We start from the raw sequence: 18,739 nt of genomic DNA, 5'->3' as shown, positions 1-18,739 counted from the left end.
AAAGCTGATGTCCCCATGACCAATGACTACAGGCAAATGTACACCTAGTGCTGGAATGGTGGAGGTTGCATCACAAGTCCTGTCTCGATTTGAGTTGTGGAGCAGCCTCTGTATTTCTTTTTAGGAAGAGTGATCTGTATGCGCCATTAACTACCCAAGAGTCAGCCAGAAGCCACTACAATAATCCCTTTTGATTTATACACCCCTTTGATTAGGATTCAGCCGTGTGTCTGGGGTGGATGCCATCTCAGGACATCCACATACGCTGGTCGACTAAGAGGCCCTTGAAAGAGTAAGTTTGAATACAATACTTCTACGTGTTATACTGTAGCTCCAATACCAGTACGTACTCGCAGCCTGCCGCACAAGCTGGTACAAGTACAGTATGTACTTTACAGTAGGTTGCCTCTCTCTTAGAAGATCGCCATATGTAACTACAATTGTGAGCTCTACTGACTGGCTTGCTACTTGTCTAACAGAGCGATAACTCGGAGCTGTAATGGAACTTCGTATCTGAGGATGCCTACAGTATCATCATTTCTTGTGTTTTGTTCTACTCATGCGATATTGATATTGGAGCGTGCGTCATATTTGCTGCACGGTGGAGAGAAGTTGCACGCACAAGTGTGATAAATTGGATACTGTACCGGCTGCATGTGTCTCTTTTAAGGTCTTCTCCACCCTATTACAAGTCGCACACTACTCACCAGAAAAGTGGATCTACGGCGCTTGGTATTATTTACCAAAAGCAACGATATTCTTATTGCAATTCTGTATTGCACCCTGACATTTTAATTGCCTCGAAGCAAACGGCACCACACTAACTAAACCCAGGGCCCAAAAATTGATGTACAGTACATACAGTACAGCACATACATACTTGTGCGAACGCCCTTCCCTTCACTTGCAGCCTTATCATATCGCCACGTGCAATCAGAGTTGGGTGATTTGCACCGTTGGTGCAGGTGATTATTTCTGCGAGTAAAAAAGCGTTCTCGTGCAGGTGGGCACAACGTGCCCATACAGGGCCCGGGAACCGTCAAAACGTATACCGGTTTTTTGAGTCATTATGCACGCTTAGGTACCTTCTAAACAGTCCTACATTTGGCGGCCCTGTCATCATAACGGCCTTGTCTAAAACATCTATCGCTGCTCTAAACAGATCTGGGTTTGTTTCACTTTGGAAAAAGCATAGTTCGAGCCGTTACCAGTTACCTTTGGTCCTTGCGTTATCTCTACATACTGTCTCAGAAGGGATTCCTAACACGACGAAGAATGTGGGCACTGACTCAGCGGGTAACAGGACAGCTGCCAGATCTCCGATGACAGATATGTACCGCTGCCCGAAACCAATATATTAATGATTTTGACAGCTTCCGTGGAAACTATGTTACTTTTCGACACCGTTAGCATTCACCAATGCTTTTTATTGAAAACGTGCAAGACAATGAGACCAATGAGCAGTCTCACAAACTCGGCTAAGATCTTCCATGAAACAGGACGAGCCGTTTATGACAACTAGGGGTCTAGGTTATTCCGTGGAGTGCATGTGTCGAAGCGTAGATCCCTGCTTCTACGCCGGAGGCTCATCAGAACCGAAACTTATATAGTCGGAGAGGGATGCCACTTCAGACCACAGGCCACTGCTACTTCGTCCATGATCGCAAACTTCCTGCTGCTTCTGGTGCTGGTCACCTTCGCTGCAGCCTCCTACACTCCCTCCAAGGGAAGCTGCCAATACGACACCAACCTGCTTCGAGAAGCCTCCAGTATCTCTCCTGATGAGGCCAACTACGTTGCCTCCAAGCAGTCCAGTTCCGATTCCGCTTTCCAGAGCTACCTCAAGAACGTCAACATCCCTGGTCTGGATGTGAACCAGTCTGCCAACATTGCCCTTTCCTTCTCTGGAGGAGGATATCGAGCTATGTTGTCCGGTGCTGGCCAATTTTCTGCTCTGGATAGCCGAAACGAGATCGCCAACACTATGGGAGGTCTTTTACAGGCATCCAACTATCTTGTCGGATGCTCTGGAGGTGGATGGCTGGTCGGCACTATTGCCATGAACAACTTCCCTACTATCGCTGAGGTCCGATCCAACTCTGACCTGTGGAAGATCAATGACAATGTTCCCGAGCTTACTAACCCTCTTTCTTGGTTGGCGTTTGGTAGATATGCTGGCATTGTTACTGCTGCCCTTGGAAAGCGTTTGGCCGGATTTAAAATCTCTTTCACCGACGAGTGGGGTCTGCTCGTGGGGCGAAATCTTGTTGATAAGAACGGCCCATACTCTACCTGGTCCGACATCAAGGTCACCCAATCTTACCTGTCCAACGAGATTCCCTTCCCTATCATTGTCGGTACCACTCTGAACAGCGCTGATGAGCAGGAGGCTCAGATTACTATCGACAACCCTTTGATTGAGATGACCCCCATTGAGTTCGGCTCCTTCGACAAGTCCATCAAATCTTTCTTCACTACTTCTGCTATTGGTACTTCTGTTTCTAACGGCCAGCCCACCTCTTCCCGATGTGTCACTGGCTTCGACAATGCCCAGTTCCTGCTGGGAACCACATCCAGTCTTTTCCAGGGTGTCAGTGGATGGCAGAAGACTATGCTGAACATTGTTGGGGCTCTTAACGGCAACATCGCACCCAGTGCCATCTATCACCCCAACCCTTTCAAGGATGCCAGCTCGGTCCAGGCTCCTTTCAACGGTGACTCTCTCTATGCTTCAGACGGAGGTTATTCTGGCATGGTTCTTCCCCTGTGGCCCCTTATGCAGCCATCTCGAAACGTGGACTTGGTATTCTCATTCGATAACAGCGCAGGAGGTCCCAACAATGCTCCTAGTGGAGTCACTCTGGCTAACGTGAAGCAGAAGGTCACAAACGAGATGGGCGAAGGAGTGTTCCCCGAGGTTCCCAGCAGCGAGGAGTACATTGCCAACTACCTTGTCAAGCCAGTGTGGCTCGGATGTGAAGTTTCCAAGCTCAAAAAAATCCCCAACACAGATCGATACGTTCCTCTTGTCATCACAATGGCCAACCACCAGATCAACTACAACTCTCTTCAGCAGACTGACAAGATGGACTATAGCTCTGATGAGCAAACTGGTATGATCTCTAACGGTTTTGCAGTCGCTTCTAACAATGGTGACCTGAAGTGGGCCCAGTGTGTCGGCTGTGCGGGTATTCTCCGAGAGTTCCAGAGAACTGGTAAGGAACTCCCTGAAACCTGCCAGGCTTGTCTCAAGGAATACTGCTATCAGTACTCTGGTTAAAAAAAAGAACCACACTCTTCTGAGTAGATTAAATTCAGTTAATAAACGCTCTGTTATTGCCTAACCGTGTACCTCTACAAAAAACACAAGTAACATTCCAGAAAACGTTTCTGCAAATACCAAGCCACATAACTGTGTACTCCTGATACATAATCATGTAATACTTATGATATGTATTGAGGGCTTTATGATTCCCACTAGTTTCTCACAAGCCATTCAGCATTGCCTCGACACCGAGCTCACCTCTTCAATCACGCCATATCAGTGGCATTCGCTTGGCTGGGTTCCCCTGGGCTCGAGTTCATCGTCGAACTCAAACCGCTTGGTATACAAGGGGTGTTCTCGTCGTATCAACCCCTCCACTCCACTCATTTCGTACGAGACAGTCAGTAGTCCAGTTTGGATGAGGTATATGCCCAAAGCTGCTTCGAGGCTCTCCACAGCCCCCAAGTTGTTGCCATCTGGTGCCTGCGCGACATGATCCCCCGGAAGCATACCCAACACGTAATGGACCGTACGTTCCAGATACATGCCAGGGTAGAAACAAGGAATAAGCTCATCCTCTATAGGTTCCCAGCCATTGCTTTCAAAGGAGACCCTGAGGTTTCGGAGCGGCTCTATGACCAGTCCCACTTGAAGGCACTGCAGGAGAAGGGGGAATAGAGAGAGACTTTGGGGGCTTGTGTTCATCACCCAGCCACATGTCCCAGGCGAGTCAAGGAATGGGGTTCTGGAAATGAAGCCTCCAGGGGTGACACACATGGTGTGTATGTGAAGCCGTTGAACTCGGCGGAGCAGGCTATCTATAGACAACGATGCTGAAGAGATAACTATGACATGGCGAGGCATCGTGGATCCCACTTCAGACTCAAAGTCATAACCATCCAGAACATCACCGAAGATGGCACTCACTGCCCCAGTGATATCTCGTTCAGCCGACGTAGACTGTGTGGTATCGTGAAGGTGCTCGATTCGCACATGACGGGGGTGGTCGTTGAACACGTAGAGTCGCGGGTATAAAGCAGAGGCAGAGTCATAAAGGCGGCCGGCTGTTTCAATGGCACGAGAAAAATCTGTAGGTGACATGGAAGCTGAGTTATCAATGAAAATCGCAATGTAGGTTTGGACCCGGGGGAATTCAGGGACTGTAATGCAAGTAGACAATTTCAGCTGATAGGTAACGCCCTGTCCTGGTTTGGTAGGTACGCGGGCACCCAGCTGGTCAACTGCTGTGACGAGGGTGAATGACGGAATGCTGATTATGTCTGTAGCCCCAGCTCGGGTATGACGTTCAAAGTCTCGAAAGAGCTTGTCATTAGGGTCTCGTGACTGGACAGATGTTCCTGGAGAGGAGTCGGGGTTGACGAGGACGGAGGACACCTTCGAATAGGCCGAGGGTTCAGTGTCAGCGGATGACTGTTGTTTGTGCACCTCGGCATGAACGGCAACAGTTTCAGCCCCTACCAGGCGCTTGAGACCTGCGAGAATACGTGGCATAGGCGTAGTGACCGTGGGGTCACAATTTTCGCGGTTCTCCACTTCCTGTGGGAGTTCTTGAAGAACCCTCATTGTGTATCTGTGTGGTACAAGTCCAGTAGTATCACGTGGTTTCCAGTATTGTCGTGGGGTATCAGGTTTGTGGTATCAGGTTTGTGGTATCAACGGGCAAAGGCGAACTTATACCCTTTAATTTGTGTGTTATCCGTTTGTGTGCGTTAGGAGGGTGCGTCACTTTAGATTTCTACCCCGTAACCTGTCCACTTCTGGAAATAAGGTTGATGGCCATGTATCGTGCAGCAACATCGTCATTAGAAACTTAAGGCTGCAGACAGGTGGTTCCATATTCGTCACTGCTTCACCTCGCTTGCCATTGAAAACGCCAGCTACGTCAACACCGAAAGAAGGGGTTACATCGACAATTTAAATATTACGACAACGACAACGACAATGGACGTGGAAATGACAGACGTCAAGGAGCCTGCGTCTACCTTGTACACTGGCACTCTCGACCAATGGATTGAACAGCTGAAGGAATGCAAACCGCTGACCGAAGCCGAAGTTGCCACCATGTGTGACATGGCTCAAGAAATTCTTCAGCAAGAATCTAACGTCCAGGGTGTGCACACCCCTGTCACAGTGTGCGGTGATGTACACGGGCAGTTCCATGACCTTATGGAGCTATTCTGTATTGGAGGACCCTGTCCAGATACGAATTACCTGTTCATGGGAGACTATGTTGACCGAGGATACTACTCGGTCGAGACTATCTCCTTGCTGGTTGCCATGAAGATCCGGTATCCCAACAGAATCACCATCTTGCGAGGAAACCACGAATCTCGACAAATCACACAAGTCTATGGCTTCTACGACGAGTGCCTGCGGAAATACGGCCATGCCAACGTTTGGAAGCGATTCACAGACCTCTTCGACTACTTGCCTCTCACAGCTCTCATAGAAAACAAAATATTCTGTCTGCACGGAGGACTCTCGCCTACAATTGACACCCTCGACAACATTCGAACGCTCGACCGTATTCAGGAGGTGCCCCATGAGGGTCCCATGTGTGACTTGCTTTGGTCTGATCCCGACGAGCGATGTGGGTGGGGTATTTCCCCTCGAGGAGCGGGATACACATTTGGTCATGACATTTCTGAAGCTTTCAACCATGCAAACGGTCTCGAATTGATTGCACGAGCTCACCAATTGGTCATGGAGGGCTTTTCTTGGGGCCAGGACAAACAAGTGGTGACTATATTCTCAGCACCAAACTATTGCTACAGATGTGGCAACCAAGCAGCCATCATGGAGCTGGATGAGCAGCTCAACAAAAAGTTCATTCAGATTGACCCCAGCCCAAGGGAGGGTGAGCCAACCATCAGCCGACGAACGCCAGACTACTTCCTGTAGACAACTACATGCGGTCTCCGTATACACAATAGGGGGGTATTTATACATTCATTGAAATTGAACGCAGATGATAAACAACACAACCCAAGATCCAAGGCTTGTAGACTCGTAGAGTACATTCATACTGTAGAGGGATACTACCAGGGCATCAGTACTACCGATAAATGTCTCATAGTGTCCAATCAACATTTGTCTATATACTGTTTGTGTTTTAATCCAGAACAACGTACTTTTGGAGATTCTCGGGAATGGTGAGTCCCTTGGACTCGAGCCACTTCTTGCTGAACAGCCGGTCGGCGTATCGGTGAGCACCATCACAGAGCAGAGTGACCACAACATGGCCTGGGCCAATCTGCTTAGCAACCTCGTAGGCAGCAACAACGTTCAGACAAGAAGAGGCACCAAGGTAGAGACCCTCCTTATCCAGCAGGTTGTAAACCATCTCAATGGTTGCCTGATCAGGGATTTGAACAGAGCCATCGACCTCGGCAATCTCGGGAGCCAAGTTCTCAGTGACTCGGCCCTGACCGATACCCTCAGTGATGGAAGAACCAGCTCGCTCAGTGAGCTTACCTCCGGATTGGACGTAAGAATGGAGCACGGATCCAGGGGGATCGGCAAGAATGCACTGGACTCGGCCGTGGGAAACGTCCTTCAGGTATCGCATGGTTCCAGCAAACGAGCCTCCGGTTCCGGTAGAACAAGTGAAGGCGTCGATCTTGCCGTCGGTCTGGGCCCAGATTTCGGGACCAGTGGTCTCAATATGAGCCTGTCGGTTGGCAACATTGTCGAACTGGTTAGTCCACACGGCATTTCCAGCTCCAAGCTTCTCAGCGTGAGCCTTGGCCAAGTGGTTGTAGTTTTGCGGGTTGTCAAAGGCGACAGCTGGGACGGGGTAAACCTCGGCTCCCAGCAGTCGGAGGAGGTCAATCTTACCCTGGGACTGGGTGTTGGGCATGTAGATGACACACTTGTAGCCCTTGGCTCGGCAGACGTGGGCAAGACCAATACCGGTGTTTCCTGCGGTTCCCTCCACCACGGTTCCTCCGGGCTTGATCAGGCCCTTTCGCTCGGCATCCTCAACCACGTAGAGAGCAGCACGGTCCTTGACGGATCCACCGGGGTTCATGAATTCGGCCTTACCGTAGACTTCGCAGCCAGTCTCGTCCGACAGGTGGTTGATTCGAATCAGAGGAGTGTTGCCGATAGCGCCATTGAAGCCGTTGGAGGCCACAAGAGGCTTGAAGCCAGCCTGGTAAGAGGTCGAAGAGAGGTTCCGAGCGACACCAGTGGTGGCAGCCCGTGCAGCACGGGCAACCCGAGTCACAGATCCAATTCGAGACATGATGTGTGTTGGTGATGAAGATGGGATCGTGACTGAGAGTAGATGTATATGTAGAGCTTAAAACATATTTAGGTTCTGGGTGCTACAACTCTTCGCTATGATCTCAAGCAGTTCCGAGGCCATTAAGAGAGCGGGGATGGGTATTAGGGAGAGAAAATCTACTCAGGAGAAGAAGAAGTAGCTAGCTTATGATTTCAAGTACCAAAGTTTTATGTTTGCAAGCCCATCTTAGTAGACTTGTTGTGCTGTCAAGAGGACGCCCCTTGTGTGCAGCTCCTACTGGAAGAGAATTGTGTCAAAGAAACACAGCCTTGGGATATATTCAGTGTGATTATGGAAGAATTAGCTTGCCATATACAGTACTGTATATAATTATGGAAAGTATTTTCGTATTCGTCTGGTGGTCTCTCTCGTACAACTGTTCTGGACTCAAACCGCCTCTTTTAAGCGTGTCACGTGCTGTGGCGTAAATTCAAACGCATGTGGCGTAAGCCACCGCAAAAACAGGCAAAGAAGGGCACGAGGACATTTTCGTGCTTGTGGGAGGTGCTTCTTGTATCCAGAACCACAGGACTGACCTGACGCTGCTCTCCAGTCGATACAACTACTTGTAACAATAGAGACAATGTTCAAAGTCCCTTTTTTGACCAGCGAATAAATGGGCTCTTGAATCTGGATTCGCTTGCAACCTCGTTTTTCCTAGTTCAGAATTCACAGATGAGTCTTCGGATAAAACGTGGGTGTATATCTTGTTTCATTCCTTATCTAGGTCACCACGAAATCAACATGAGGGTAGCGCTTGTGGATCCTGTTGTTATTCCGTGTGTATGCATTACGATTAGGAGGTACGCATGAGATAACGACGATAGACACCCACCTGCAGGTGCAAAGTGAACGCAGCAGCGGTGACTTGACAACACGTCTGGGGGGCGATGAGGGATCAACAGGACTTAACGGCTAAGCAAATACTTGAGAATGCCATGTTACAGTATATAGCTCGGTCTGTCTCACGAAATCTTGTGAGACGAATATTATCAGGTCTCAAAATCCGTCGCCGGACTACGTTGTAGTATGTACTTGTACTTTTACTTGTTGTAGGGAGAAAATATGGCAGGATGAAAGAATGTCATTGTTCTTGCACAACATACCGAAGAGACAACCCACGACCTACAAGTGGAGGTGCCTCCCGGGGCCTTGCCGTTGAGAAATCAGATACTGCCCGGACCGAAGAAGAAAACAAACAAAGAAGCATGGGTGCTACATGGCGAGCATTGCTCACCCGTTCCACGATACACGTGCTCCTTTACCGTGTTTTCAATCCTCCAAATAAAGTTCCGTTGAGCCCAATCAAGAGCCAGCTCTGGGCCATGGGATTTCGGTGAGAAGAGGTGTGGAATGAGCGGCGTGCGAACGACTTTTTGTTGTGGGTGAGTGGTTGTTTTTGTTTTTATTTTTTGTTGCTTTTATTGCTACTCCCCTGATTCTTCGACACACGGATCAATGCTGCTGCCTGCCACTACTTGTAGCCGGCACACGGGACAAAATCCATCCCACACAACCAGTACAAGTTCTACAAGTAGTGCAAGTACAAGTAATTACTGTACATGGGAACAAAAGAAAAGTGAAGCACTGCTCAAGGTGGAGCGTTGCGTAACAGTTCCCTGATGCGATTACGCCGCCCCAGTCTACCTATATTGTAGTACTTTGTAGTACAAGTAGTATGGGTCTCGTAGTTGCATACGTGCCGTATCTTATCGCATTCCAGCTACAGGATATAATGACACGTACAAGTCGCAAAAGATGTGTCTGGAGCCGCGAGACTTTATCTACCCACACCCCACCAAAAAGACTGACAAACACGACAATAATAATCTTCCCCCCCCAGCACAAACAGTATGGGAAGGGAGTAGGGGCAATGTATGGCAGGTTTTTCTGAAGAGCTAGCTGCACTAAATCGTCGCCGTACAGCCTCCAAAAAAAACACACAAAAAAACAATACCAAGACACATGATCGCAGACGCTTATCTGTGCTCTAAAAAAGACCATGTATGACGCTTAGGTGCCCTGGCTCCCTTGTTACATGTTCCTTCACCTTGGTAAGGAAGCATAGTTCGCATTTTGACTTTTTGCTGCGTTAGCTTCGCCCACCACCAAACTCAAATCACTCAGAATATTTCTCCTGTGTTATCCACCACTACATATTCACGGCATAAAAAACTAGTGACCCAACACAGACACAAACGCAGACCCGACCACCCAAAACTTGACGTATACTAGTAAGTAAAGCCTACTTCCACATCTCCACACACATGAAATGAGTCATCCACCACCAAGTCAAAAGCTGCCGGCAGGCCCGGCTTCGTATCTGGAGCTGGATGTGGGCCACACCCCGATAGGCGGCACAGAAACACAGAGCGTACCGACACAGCTGCGGCCCGTGGCCATTTCCACAACTAATGCGTCCGCAGACCCCTCATCAGCTGCGACAACATCGTCGGGAACAACATCAACTACAAACACGTCCATTCCGACACACAACGACGCGGACGACTACACCAATACAGAAGACGAATCTGGCGTGTCTTCGGCATCTTCTTCGCCACCAGACATTTCCGGCTCGCGAAAGGCGTCCCGATCTCTGCGTCTGTTCAAGCATGAGGATTCTCGAGAACGCGAGACCAAGAAGAGCGAACAGCGAACACAAAGCCGACCTCGCGACGAAAACGAGGAAACACGCATGGCCGACGTGCGCTCGAGACGTGCGTCAGTGGTCTCTGATGACAAGGAGGAGGAGATTTCCGGCGCGACATACTTCCCACATACCCCTGGCCAGGCTCGTCTCAACACTCTAGCAGCTGAGCAGGCCGCAGCGAAGGCTCGTACTCGACACTACGTGGTGGAGCCCAGCATGTACCATTGGTCGGACCAGAATGTGCCTCTGACGGCGTTGGTGGAGCGTGGCGAGTCGGTATCGCCACAGGACGAACAAAGCCAACCCATGGACCCCAACAAAATCAAGGGTATGGCTGGCGAGGACGTTGGAGTGACACGCAGCAGTACCCGTGGCGTCAGCAAGACAAGAAACAAGAGCCAGGTCCGTGATTCAGCACCAGAAACTACCAGTACAGCAGACATGACACCCGAGGAGAGGGATACCAAAGCGACAAACAATGGCCAGACCAAGGAGGAGGAGGAGACGGTTGATCTGGACCTTACTTTGGACATGGACGATGCACCACAGGTGGAGTTGCACCTGCATGAAGATGTCATGGTTGACGAGGCTGTCGACGATGCTAACGATCCCGACACTTCTCAGTTCCCCTTGGCAGTGGAGCTTACGCCGTTCAAGCACAAAGTGGGTGGCCATACGGCCATCTTCCGATTTTCCAAGCAGGCTGTTTGTAAGGCTTTAGTCAACCGAGAAAACATATGGTATGAGGCCATTGAGCTGCGCCACTTTGAGCTGCTCAAATTTATGCCAAAGTACATTGGTGTGCTCAACGTACGACACACGGCCCAGGTGGAGGATGACATCAATGCAGTGTCACCTATGCTTGGCGGCCTGGAAGATAGCGAGGGAACCGACGAGAACAAAAGCAAAAGGTCGGCTGCGCCGTTGCTGACCTCAGCAGCTCCCATCCAGACTCCTCAGCTGCGAGCGTACACTTCGCAGCCCAACATGAAGTCTCCTCAGCTGGATCGTCAGACGAGCTCTGCTTCCCTGAAATCGCTGCAGACATGCTTGCCCGAAGTCGTGCTGGACGACAATATTCACATCATCCCCGAATCTCTGCTCAAGAAGTACTCGACCAGCGCCCCCAAGGAGGATGCTTCACCCAAGAGTCTAGATACCCCCACCTCTCCATCTTCTCTGGGCAATCTCCACAAGTCACCTGTTATGAGAGTCATGCATTCCCCCGAGTCTCCGGCAGTGTCGTGGGGAGCTACAACTGTGAACCAGAAGCTACAGGAGTTGGTCCTCGCTGAGGTATTTGCTCCTCGACGCGATTCTCCCCGTACCCATTCCACCAGCCGAATCACGGGTATCCCTACCTCGCAGCGAACACATCGGTTTTCCACATCATCAGCCATCAACACACTTCGACCCAAGTTGCAGCATCCCATTTCATCACACCATAGCATGAGCGACCTATCTTTGGCAGAGCTGCACAACTCTTCTGACAACAGCCACACATCGTCTCTGCCCAGCAGTATGTCCACGTCGGCCTGCCTGAGGTCTCCCCTAATTAAGCCTCAGCATCCCAAGTCGGTGTTCTTCGACACGTCTCCTCGAGTGAAGGCTTCTCGAGCTGAGTCTGTCGTTTCTATCGAGGAGGAAGTGGAGGTGGAGAATAACCGAGGAAGTGATGGTGACGTGTTCGAAATGGATGGCGTCGACGGAGTTGATGGTACTAACAACACAATTGCCCTGTCACTCAGCAACCCTGCCCTGGCAGCACTCAGCACACCTAACAGCACCACTAATCTTTCGCCTGCACCAGTATCTCGTTCAGCGCTTCCTGTTATTGTGCACGCCTCTCCTGGACGAATTTACACTCGTACCGAGCGGTTTATCCTCCTTGAGGACCTCACCAATGGCATGAACAAGCCTTGTGTGCTTGATCTCAAAATGGGCACCCGACAATATGGCGTTGATGCAATTCCCAAAAAGCAGAAGTCTCAGCGAACCAAGTGCGCCAACACCACTTCCAGAGCCCTGGGTGTGCGAATCTGTGGTATGCAAGTCTGGGACATTCCGTCTGAGGAGTACATTTACCAGGACAAGTATTTCGGTCGAGCTGTTCGAGCTGGACCTCAGTTCCGAGCGTGTCTTGGAAGGTTCCTGTACGATGGTCTTACCAAGGCAAGTGTGTTGAGACACGTTCCTGCTATGATTCGCCAACTCAACGAGTTGCAGGTGATCATTGCCAGTCTCAATGGGTACCGGCTGTACGGGTCCAGTTTGTTGGTCATCTACGAGGGCAAAGAAAAGGAGGAGGAGGAGCGTGATAAGAAGAAGGAAACCAACAAGGGCGGCCTTCCTCCCACCACCATTTCTCTGCGAATCATTGACTTTGCCCAATGCATTACAGGTGAAGACAAGCTGCCTCCCAACACCAACGTGCCGCCTCATCATCCCGAGTCTCCTGATAAGGGTTATCTGCGAGGTCTTCGTTCTCTGAAAAAGTACCTGCGAATCATTTGGCGCAAGCTCACTGGCTTTGAGTTGGACGAGTACTTACAGCTCCCTCCTGATGACGCGGCTGCTCTTTTGGACAAGGCCAGGATTTACGAACCCATTCCCGCATTGCACGATTTTGACATCGAAAATTTCAGCGTCTCGGAGGAGCCCGAGTTTCTGGATTACATGGCGTACAATGTCACAGCTACGCTGAGTCCTTCTACTTTGGGCTTTGTCTACGACGATTGTACCGATTCAGATGTCAGCGACTAATTATAATGATTAAGTATATAATGTATATATTGCATGTTAATGTTACGGAGGAGGTTGTAATTCTACACCAAGTCGCGATCCATTTGTATGTATGTTCTGTGTTACTGTTGTGAAATTCACAGGGTTAGGTCTTTTGATGGTTGTAGGGGAAATAAGGTTGGACTAAATTGTCACTACGAAAAAAACAGATCAGTTCGATCCGAGAGATTGTACTCCTTGGATTTGAGCTGTGAGTCATCTGAGACAAGCAGTAGATATCCTGACACGATATTATTTATCCCTATTCTTCTCCCGAAATTTAATTGTCACGTAAGAGCGCTAAAGGTCAGTCAAAAATGGGGTCACATGACTTACCTGGCTTGCAACTCTATATTACCTCTCCAATGATTGGCTGCAGTTTTCCGAGTGTGTAAGCATAATCCAGTATCGCGGTCAGCATTAGCAGTCAGCACAACACACAACAACAATGCTCAGACACACCGTACGAGCTACTCAGACTCTTCGACAGGCTCGAAACGTTCGATTCGGCTCCCACGGCCACGGCCCCGAGCTGACCCCCGCCGTCCCCTTCTTCCAGCCCTACGTTCTCAAGTGGGCCGGCGTTTCTCTCGGTCTGGTCGCTTTCTACCAGTTCAACTCGTCGTACGAGGCAAAGAACGGACACACTTGGGTCGAGACCTTTTTCCACCCCAAGAGCCGAGAGGACATTCTCAATGAGGAGGCCAAGATTGTGCAGGCTCTCAACAACCAGCGAGAGCTGACCATCAAGATGCACGAGCTCAAACGTGAGGAGAAGGACTATGCCCACAGCTACTCCCCTCTGTTCAGGTGAGTATTTCGACTGAGAAGAAACTATCGTCTTGAAGGTGATTGGCCAAATGATTGGCTTTTGACACATACTAACCCAGTGACCCCGTTCCCCAGGGTGGATCTATCGGCAAGGCTCCCGGTTCTTCCCGAGAATAAATAATCATTGCATTGCCCTATTGTTGCGAGCGAAAGAGTGTAGAGGTTGAAGTGATTGTGGGATTTAATGTGGACGCGATCAATGAATGTTTGGTGGCTAGGGTCTGGATCGTGAAAGGTTGGCGTAGAGGATATTGGAGATTGGTGCAGAGAGTGTGCTGGATGTGATTGTAGTGGAGATGCAGGGAGTAAAGGGCATAAAAATGGCAGAAAAGACAACAGAGGAACTTTGAGATGCTCTGTGAAGACCATCGGAATATCGGCCTGTTCGATATGATGAGAGCAGTGAAATGGTCATGCTAGAGAGCTACGGGAAGTTGTTCAGTATATACTATGTTCTAATCACCAGCGGGGAACAACCAAGTGATGAAGCAGATACTATCCAAGGGTTCTGGGATGAGGACACGTTTGCTTCAGTTGCTAAACACACAGTACAAACATGACTGCTTCATTCTGTTCTAGCTCTCTTTATGTTCTCTAAACATACACAATGATCATTATATAAATACTAAAGGCTAGAAGGCCATGCCACTTCTTCGACTCTCGTCAACCATTTGCCAATATCGCTCCTTCGTTTTGACACGCCATTTCTTTCCAAACCAAATGACTGCAAACATGGGCAGGATGCAGGCCACGCACAAGCCTGTTGCTTCGCCGAAACACTTTTCGAGACCCTCGTTTGTCACCCAATCGGTGATGCCATAACTCACACAGAAGCCAACCAAGTTCCGAATGATGATAAGGGTGACCATGCTATCCGATGCGATATCTCTGTAGCTGTCAATGGCGTACGTCACCGACGCTGTTGCACACACTGTTCCTGAACCTCCAATTAGTCCCATGGCCAGGATGAGTAGTCCTGGGTTAAAGCCCCGAGATGCGCCAAAACCCCAGATCATTAGTGACGGAGGAACCAGAATGAGATAAACCAACAATATCCAGAGTCGGTGCTCGCTTTCGCTAACTCCTCGATTTCGTCTAGCTAACCAGACTTTGATGAAATCGCTGAGATGTCCTGCTCCCCATCCCAGCACACCCGACACAAATGCAGGACTAAGATAAGTCAGACCCACGTTGGTCGCGCTGAAGTTGTAGGGCTCGGCAGAAAAGATGAGAGATGCTGTGGCGTTCAAAATGTTGAAGAAGATGAGTCCAGTGCCGTAGAGAAAACCTGAGTAGACGATGGCGGGGTACGTGACAAGCTTGAAAGGTCGCACAAACATAGTCCAAAGCATCATGGGTCGAGGTTTGTCCAGCAAAGACAGCCTTTGCCAGTAAGTTTTCTGGTGGATTGAAATGACCGAGCCGTTTGCCACGGAGTTGTTGGAGGCGGCCGAGGACTTCTTGTCTTCTTCCTCCAAAGCCGCCAGCCCAGCAGCTACGCCCGTGCCTCCAAACGGAGTCATGACCACCTCTTCCTTGAAGTCTGCTCCTCGGGTCCAGTTGGTCTCTTCACAAAGAAAGAACAAGATGATGCTGACCACTCCACAAAACACAGCGCCCCAGTAGAGCACCCACTGCCAGCCCTGCCCGTCAGCGATGGGTCCAGCAATAACAGGCGCAATGTAGTTGCTGAACATGAGCATGAAGGCATAAAGACCTATCCATCGGCCCCTTTCGTGCTCAAAGAACACATCAGAGATGGTCACTTCGCAGAGTGACTCAATCGGGGCTTGTACAAAGCCCTGGAAGATCTTCGAGCCAATCCAGTGGGCACTTGTATTGTGAGCATGGGCAGCCCAGACTTGGCTGGCCACAGTGAGCAGCAGTGATACAATGTATACCAGACGCTTACCGTACTGCTGTCCTATGGGTTGCCAGAACAAACATCCGAGGCCCAAAAACAGAAACATGTAGCCCGTGCCCTGATTGAGAGTACTGAGGGACACGTTTGTTTGTAGAGAGATGGGCACAAGGATGGAGTAGATGGAGGCTGTGCAAACTCCCGAGCTCAGGGTAAAAAGACTCATGCACATCATGGACACAAGTTTGCGACGTTTGGACCAGTTGAGAGGATCATCTGGAGATGTGGAGGGTGTAGGGACAGGAATGACCTCTGAAGGAGTAGTCAGAAAGGCCGTTCCAGGTATGGGTCGAACGTAGTTGGACATGCTGATGCGAGTGCTGAATCAACGGATCCAGTCGGTTCTTTCCCCACCTAGATATATCGAGAGAAGTGTATCTTGGCAAATACAGCCATGGTGACAGATTTGACAGGGTCTAAGGGTCCAAAAACTAGGGCAATGTATAGATATTAGCTTGGCATTTGCATGCGTCTGCCAAGTATCGCCCGATTTTACATCTTGCCGACAACTGCACGTGTCAGATTATTACATTTCCAGCTAGTGTGTCCATCGCCGTAGCCGTGTTTGTATCAACGTCGATAGAATAGCGGCTTCCCAGATATCCAAACCCTGTTCTTTGTCTGCACAACTTTTTCCGCATAAAGTTCTGATTGTCGTAGAACCAAGGTCGTGTCGTAAAAAGGGATATACCAGTGCATCATAACCAGATCTATTTATGATAACTACTTTGCGGTTTTGTAACGTCATCGCAAAAGTGCTCTGTGTTCTGATGAAAACGCCTCGCTTCATGGATGAGATCTCCATCGTATAATCCGGGACCTGACCTCCCCCTTGCTGCGACTGTCTCCATTTTGACAGGTGACAGGCCGGGTAAATATCCTGCTCTTTTTGCGAATTTGGAAGCCCTCGGAGATATGAAGATTTGGCATTTGTAATGCCATCAAGTGACGCGAAAGTCTCTCGATACTGTACACTCGAGATTACAGTCACTATGACAAATGGACGGGATGTTTGGGTACTTGTGGACAGACAGATAGATGTTCATTCTAGAAATCAAGGCTCATACTTTGGCATAAAGGAATTCAAGGAAGGCGGCTGACTTATTGGGTAGGTATAAGCCCCCTCTATAGTCATAGAAAAGTACTTGTAGGAACTTGTTCGTCCTTATCGTGATATCATAATAATCAAGGTCGTGCGACACCTCTTATCATGGAAACCAACTAAAAGTTGCTACATTTGTCAGCTACGAGGGTCTAATGATTCGATAATGACCAAACGATTATTCACGCCTTATTAACGCGGTAGCTGTGTTTGGCTTCCCTGATATCAGGAATCATATTTTCGAAACAGGGGCCAGTGGCATGCCGGTCTATAGACTGGGACAAGCCTTGTTCTGTATATACAGCGACGATCATGTGGTTTGTGGAAAAGCTTCTAGAGAAACAAGTATCCCTGCTCTTCTAGAGTAACGCAAATAACCCATTCATAGTATCATACTGACTAATCGACTGGGATTTTAATCACAACTCGGCAGTGCACCAGGCGTAGCACTCCAGCTAATCTCTACCCTGGTCACTTCTACGTATAATGTTAGACGGTTGCCAAGATTCGGGAGAAGCGTTATCTATGCCACCTGAGGTGTACCGCGACACAAGGGTACCGCGACACATGCGTCTTAAGTACAAGTAGCCGCGGTAACAAAATACTTTGTGGAGAGTACAATATGTACTGTATTGTATTGTACCAGCGCTAACTGTGTTATTAGAATGAATCTATCCAGTGAAGATAACAAGTCTCCTCCTTTTCGGGTTTTCTGATAGATATAGACGAGCTCAGGTTATCTAATTTGATATCTACTCTGATAAGACGTGCGAATAGGTTAAACCAGGTATACAGAGAGCCCCACATGTGGAGATGGGGACCATTATTGTATCAAGTTTCCACATAAGGGTGGGGGGGGATAGCCGATCAAGCGATATCTGAAGCCAACACTTGAGACCAAAGATGGGGGTGCTGCATATCAAAGAGGCGGAGAGCAGGGGCGACAGAGCAGAGGCGGAGAGTGAGTCGTACACTTCCTGCCGTGGCTGGATCAATATCGGTTACAGCAATGGCCTGTCGGATTGTAACAAAATATAAATATGCAACCTTATTCCTTCGATAGGCTCATGATTATGCACAGATAACGATAAGGATTGTTATCGGCCACAACAGATAACGAGGACAGCGAGATTCCAGTCTCACCTAATGGACTACAGCTCCCCACTACACATATTTTTGGTTTGTTGTGAATGCCTCTTTTGTGGTGCTTATATTCCTGCGCTGAGGGACAGCATGGGGACAACCATTGGGCGAGTTCAAAAGTTGAAGGACTTCCGCTAAACACGTTGGAGGGTGTTAACACGAGCGAATCAGCAAGGGGTGAAGCAACTGGAAGAAGTGGAAAAAAGAAATGGATTCGATTCCAGTCCCGATTTTAATTGACATGATTGAAGAATGCGAAACTGGACTTAAGGATAGCCACAGACGTCATCGTTGTGCAGCCACCAAGGCACTTCATTAGGCTAGGGCATAACAACAATTCAACGAGGCCGCTCAAGATTTCGCTAGAAAAGTTTCTCAACAAGAAGCTAAGATTGCTGCAGAAAAGAAGGAGTTTGATGCTCTACGGGCCGAGACAGGGAAAGAGTTTCGGGAAGCTTCCAAGGCGAAATCAGCAGCATCAGCAAAGCGCAAGTCGTCTGCTGTCTCATCCAAGTTTTGTCAGCAAGTGGCTGTTTTCACATTGAAGCCAACAGCCCTCTTCTGATGATGGAAGAGTGACAGGCTTCTCTGGTCCTGCAACGGGTATAGAGAGGGCTATGCTAGAAAAGTGAGACAAAGGACAATTCCAGCGTGAGTCGTTTATTTCGTCTACCACTTCATGCGATTCAAAAATCCAGAAGAAGAACAAGAAGAAATGCAATATGATGGTTAAGACT

The 18,739-nt window shown here is 49.1% G+C and overlaps 8 protein-coding genes across 8 annotated transcripts; 4 read left to right on the top strand and 4 right to left on the bottom strand.

Annotated features, from left to right (window-relative positions):
* Positions 1–1,657: 1,657 nt before the first annotated feature.
* Positions 1,658–3,280, top strand: YALI1_F18979g (uncharacterized protein; the record flags this gene model as incomplete). Its single annotated transcript, XM_505398.3, has 1 exon — positions 1,658–3,280. One exon carries the CDS (start codon positions 1,658–1,660, stop codon positions 3,278–3,280), a length of 1,623 nt encoding a protein of 540 aa, XP_505398.1.
* Positions 3,281–3,541: 261 nt separating this feature from the next.
* On the bottom strand, positions 3,542–4,849 carry YALI1_F18947g (uncharacterized protein; the record flags this gene model as incomplete). The annotated part of the gene is made up of 1 exon (XM_068283393.1): positions 3,542–4,849. One exon carries the CDS (start codon positions 4,847–4,849, stop codon positions 3,542–3,544), a length of 1,308 nt encoding a protein of 435 aa, XP_068139494.1.
* A 378-nt stretch (positions 4,850–5,227) lies between these two features.
* Positions 5,228–6,187, top strand: YALI1_F18943g (uncharacterized protein; the record flags this gene model as incomplete). The annotated part of the gene is made up of 1 exon (XM_505396.3): positions 5,228–6,187. One exon carries the CDS (start codon positions 5,228–5,230, stop codon positions 6,185–6,187), a length of 960 nt encoding a protein of 319 aa, XP_505396.1.
* A 211-nt stretch (positions 6,188–6,398) lies between these two features.
* On the bottom strand, positions 6,399–7,532 carry YALI1_F18920g (uncharacterized protein; the record flags this gene model as incomplete). The annotated part of the gene is made up of 1 exon (XM_505395.3): positions 6,399–7,532. One exon carries the CDS (start codon positions 7,530–7,532, stop codon positions 6,399–6,401), a length of 1,134 nt encoding a protein of 377 aa, XP_505395.1.
* A 2,314-nt stretch (positions 7,533–9,846) lies between these two features.
* On the top strand, positions 9,847–12,987 carry YALI1_F18897g (uncharacterized protein; the record flags this gene model as incomplete). The annotated part of the gene is made up of 1 exon (XM_505394.3): positions 9,847–12,987. One exon carries the CDS (start codon positions 9,847–9,849, stop codon positions 12,985–12,987), a length of 3,141 nt encoding a protein of 1,046 aa, XP_505394.3.
* Positions 12,988–13,432: 445 nt separating this feature from the next.
* YALI1_F18857g (uncharacterized protein) lies at positions 13,433–13,885 on the bottom strand (the record flags this gene model as incomplete). The annotated part of the gene is made up of 1 exon (XM_068283392.1): positions 13,433–13,885. One exon carries the CDS (start codon positions 13,883–13,885, stop codon positions 13,433–13,435), a length of 453 nt encoding a protein of 150 aa, XP_068139493.1.
* A 583-nt stretch (positions 13,886–14,468) lies between these two features.
* Positions 14,469–16,064, bottom strand: YALI1_F18835g (uncharacterized protein; the record flags this gene model as incomplete). The annotated part of the gene is made up of 1 exon (XM_505392.3): positions 14,469–16,064. One exon carries the CDS (start codon positions 16,062–16,064, stop codon positions 14,469–14,471), a length of 1,596 nt encoding a protein of 531 aa, XP_505392.1.
* Positions 16,065–17,762: 1,698 nt separating this feature from the next.
* Positions 17,763–18,567, top strand: YALI1_F18812g (uncharacterized protein; the record flags this gene model as incomplete). The annotated part of the gene is made up of 2 exons (XM_068283391.1): positions 17,763–17,820; positions 18,389–18,567. The coding sequence occupies 2 exons, from the start codon at positions 17,763–17,765 to the stop codon at positions 18,565–18,567; spliced, it is 237 nt and encodes a 78-aa protein (XP_068139492.1).
* Positions 18,568–18,739: the final 172 nt, after the last annotated feature.

Source organism: Yarrowia lipolytica, chromosome 1F (assembly GCF_001761485.1).
Source record: "Yarrowia lipolytica chromosome 1F, complete sequence".
NCBI classification, from domain to species: Eukaryota; Fungi; Ascomycota; class Dipodascomycetes; order Dipodascales; genus Yarrowia; species Yarrowia lipolytica.
This window is presented reverse-complemented; position numbering and strand designations above follow the sequence as displayed.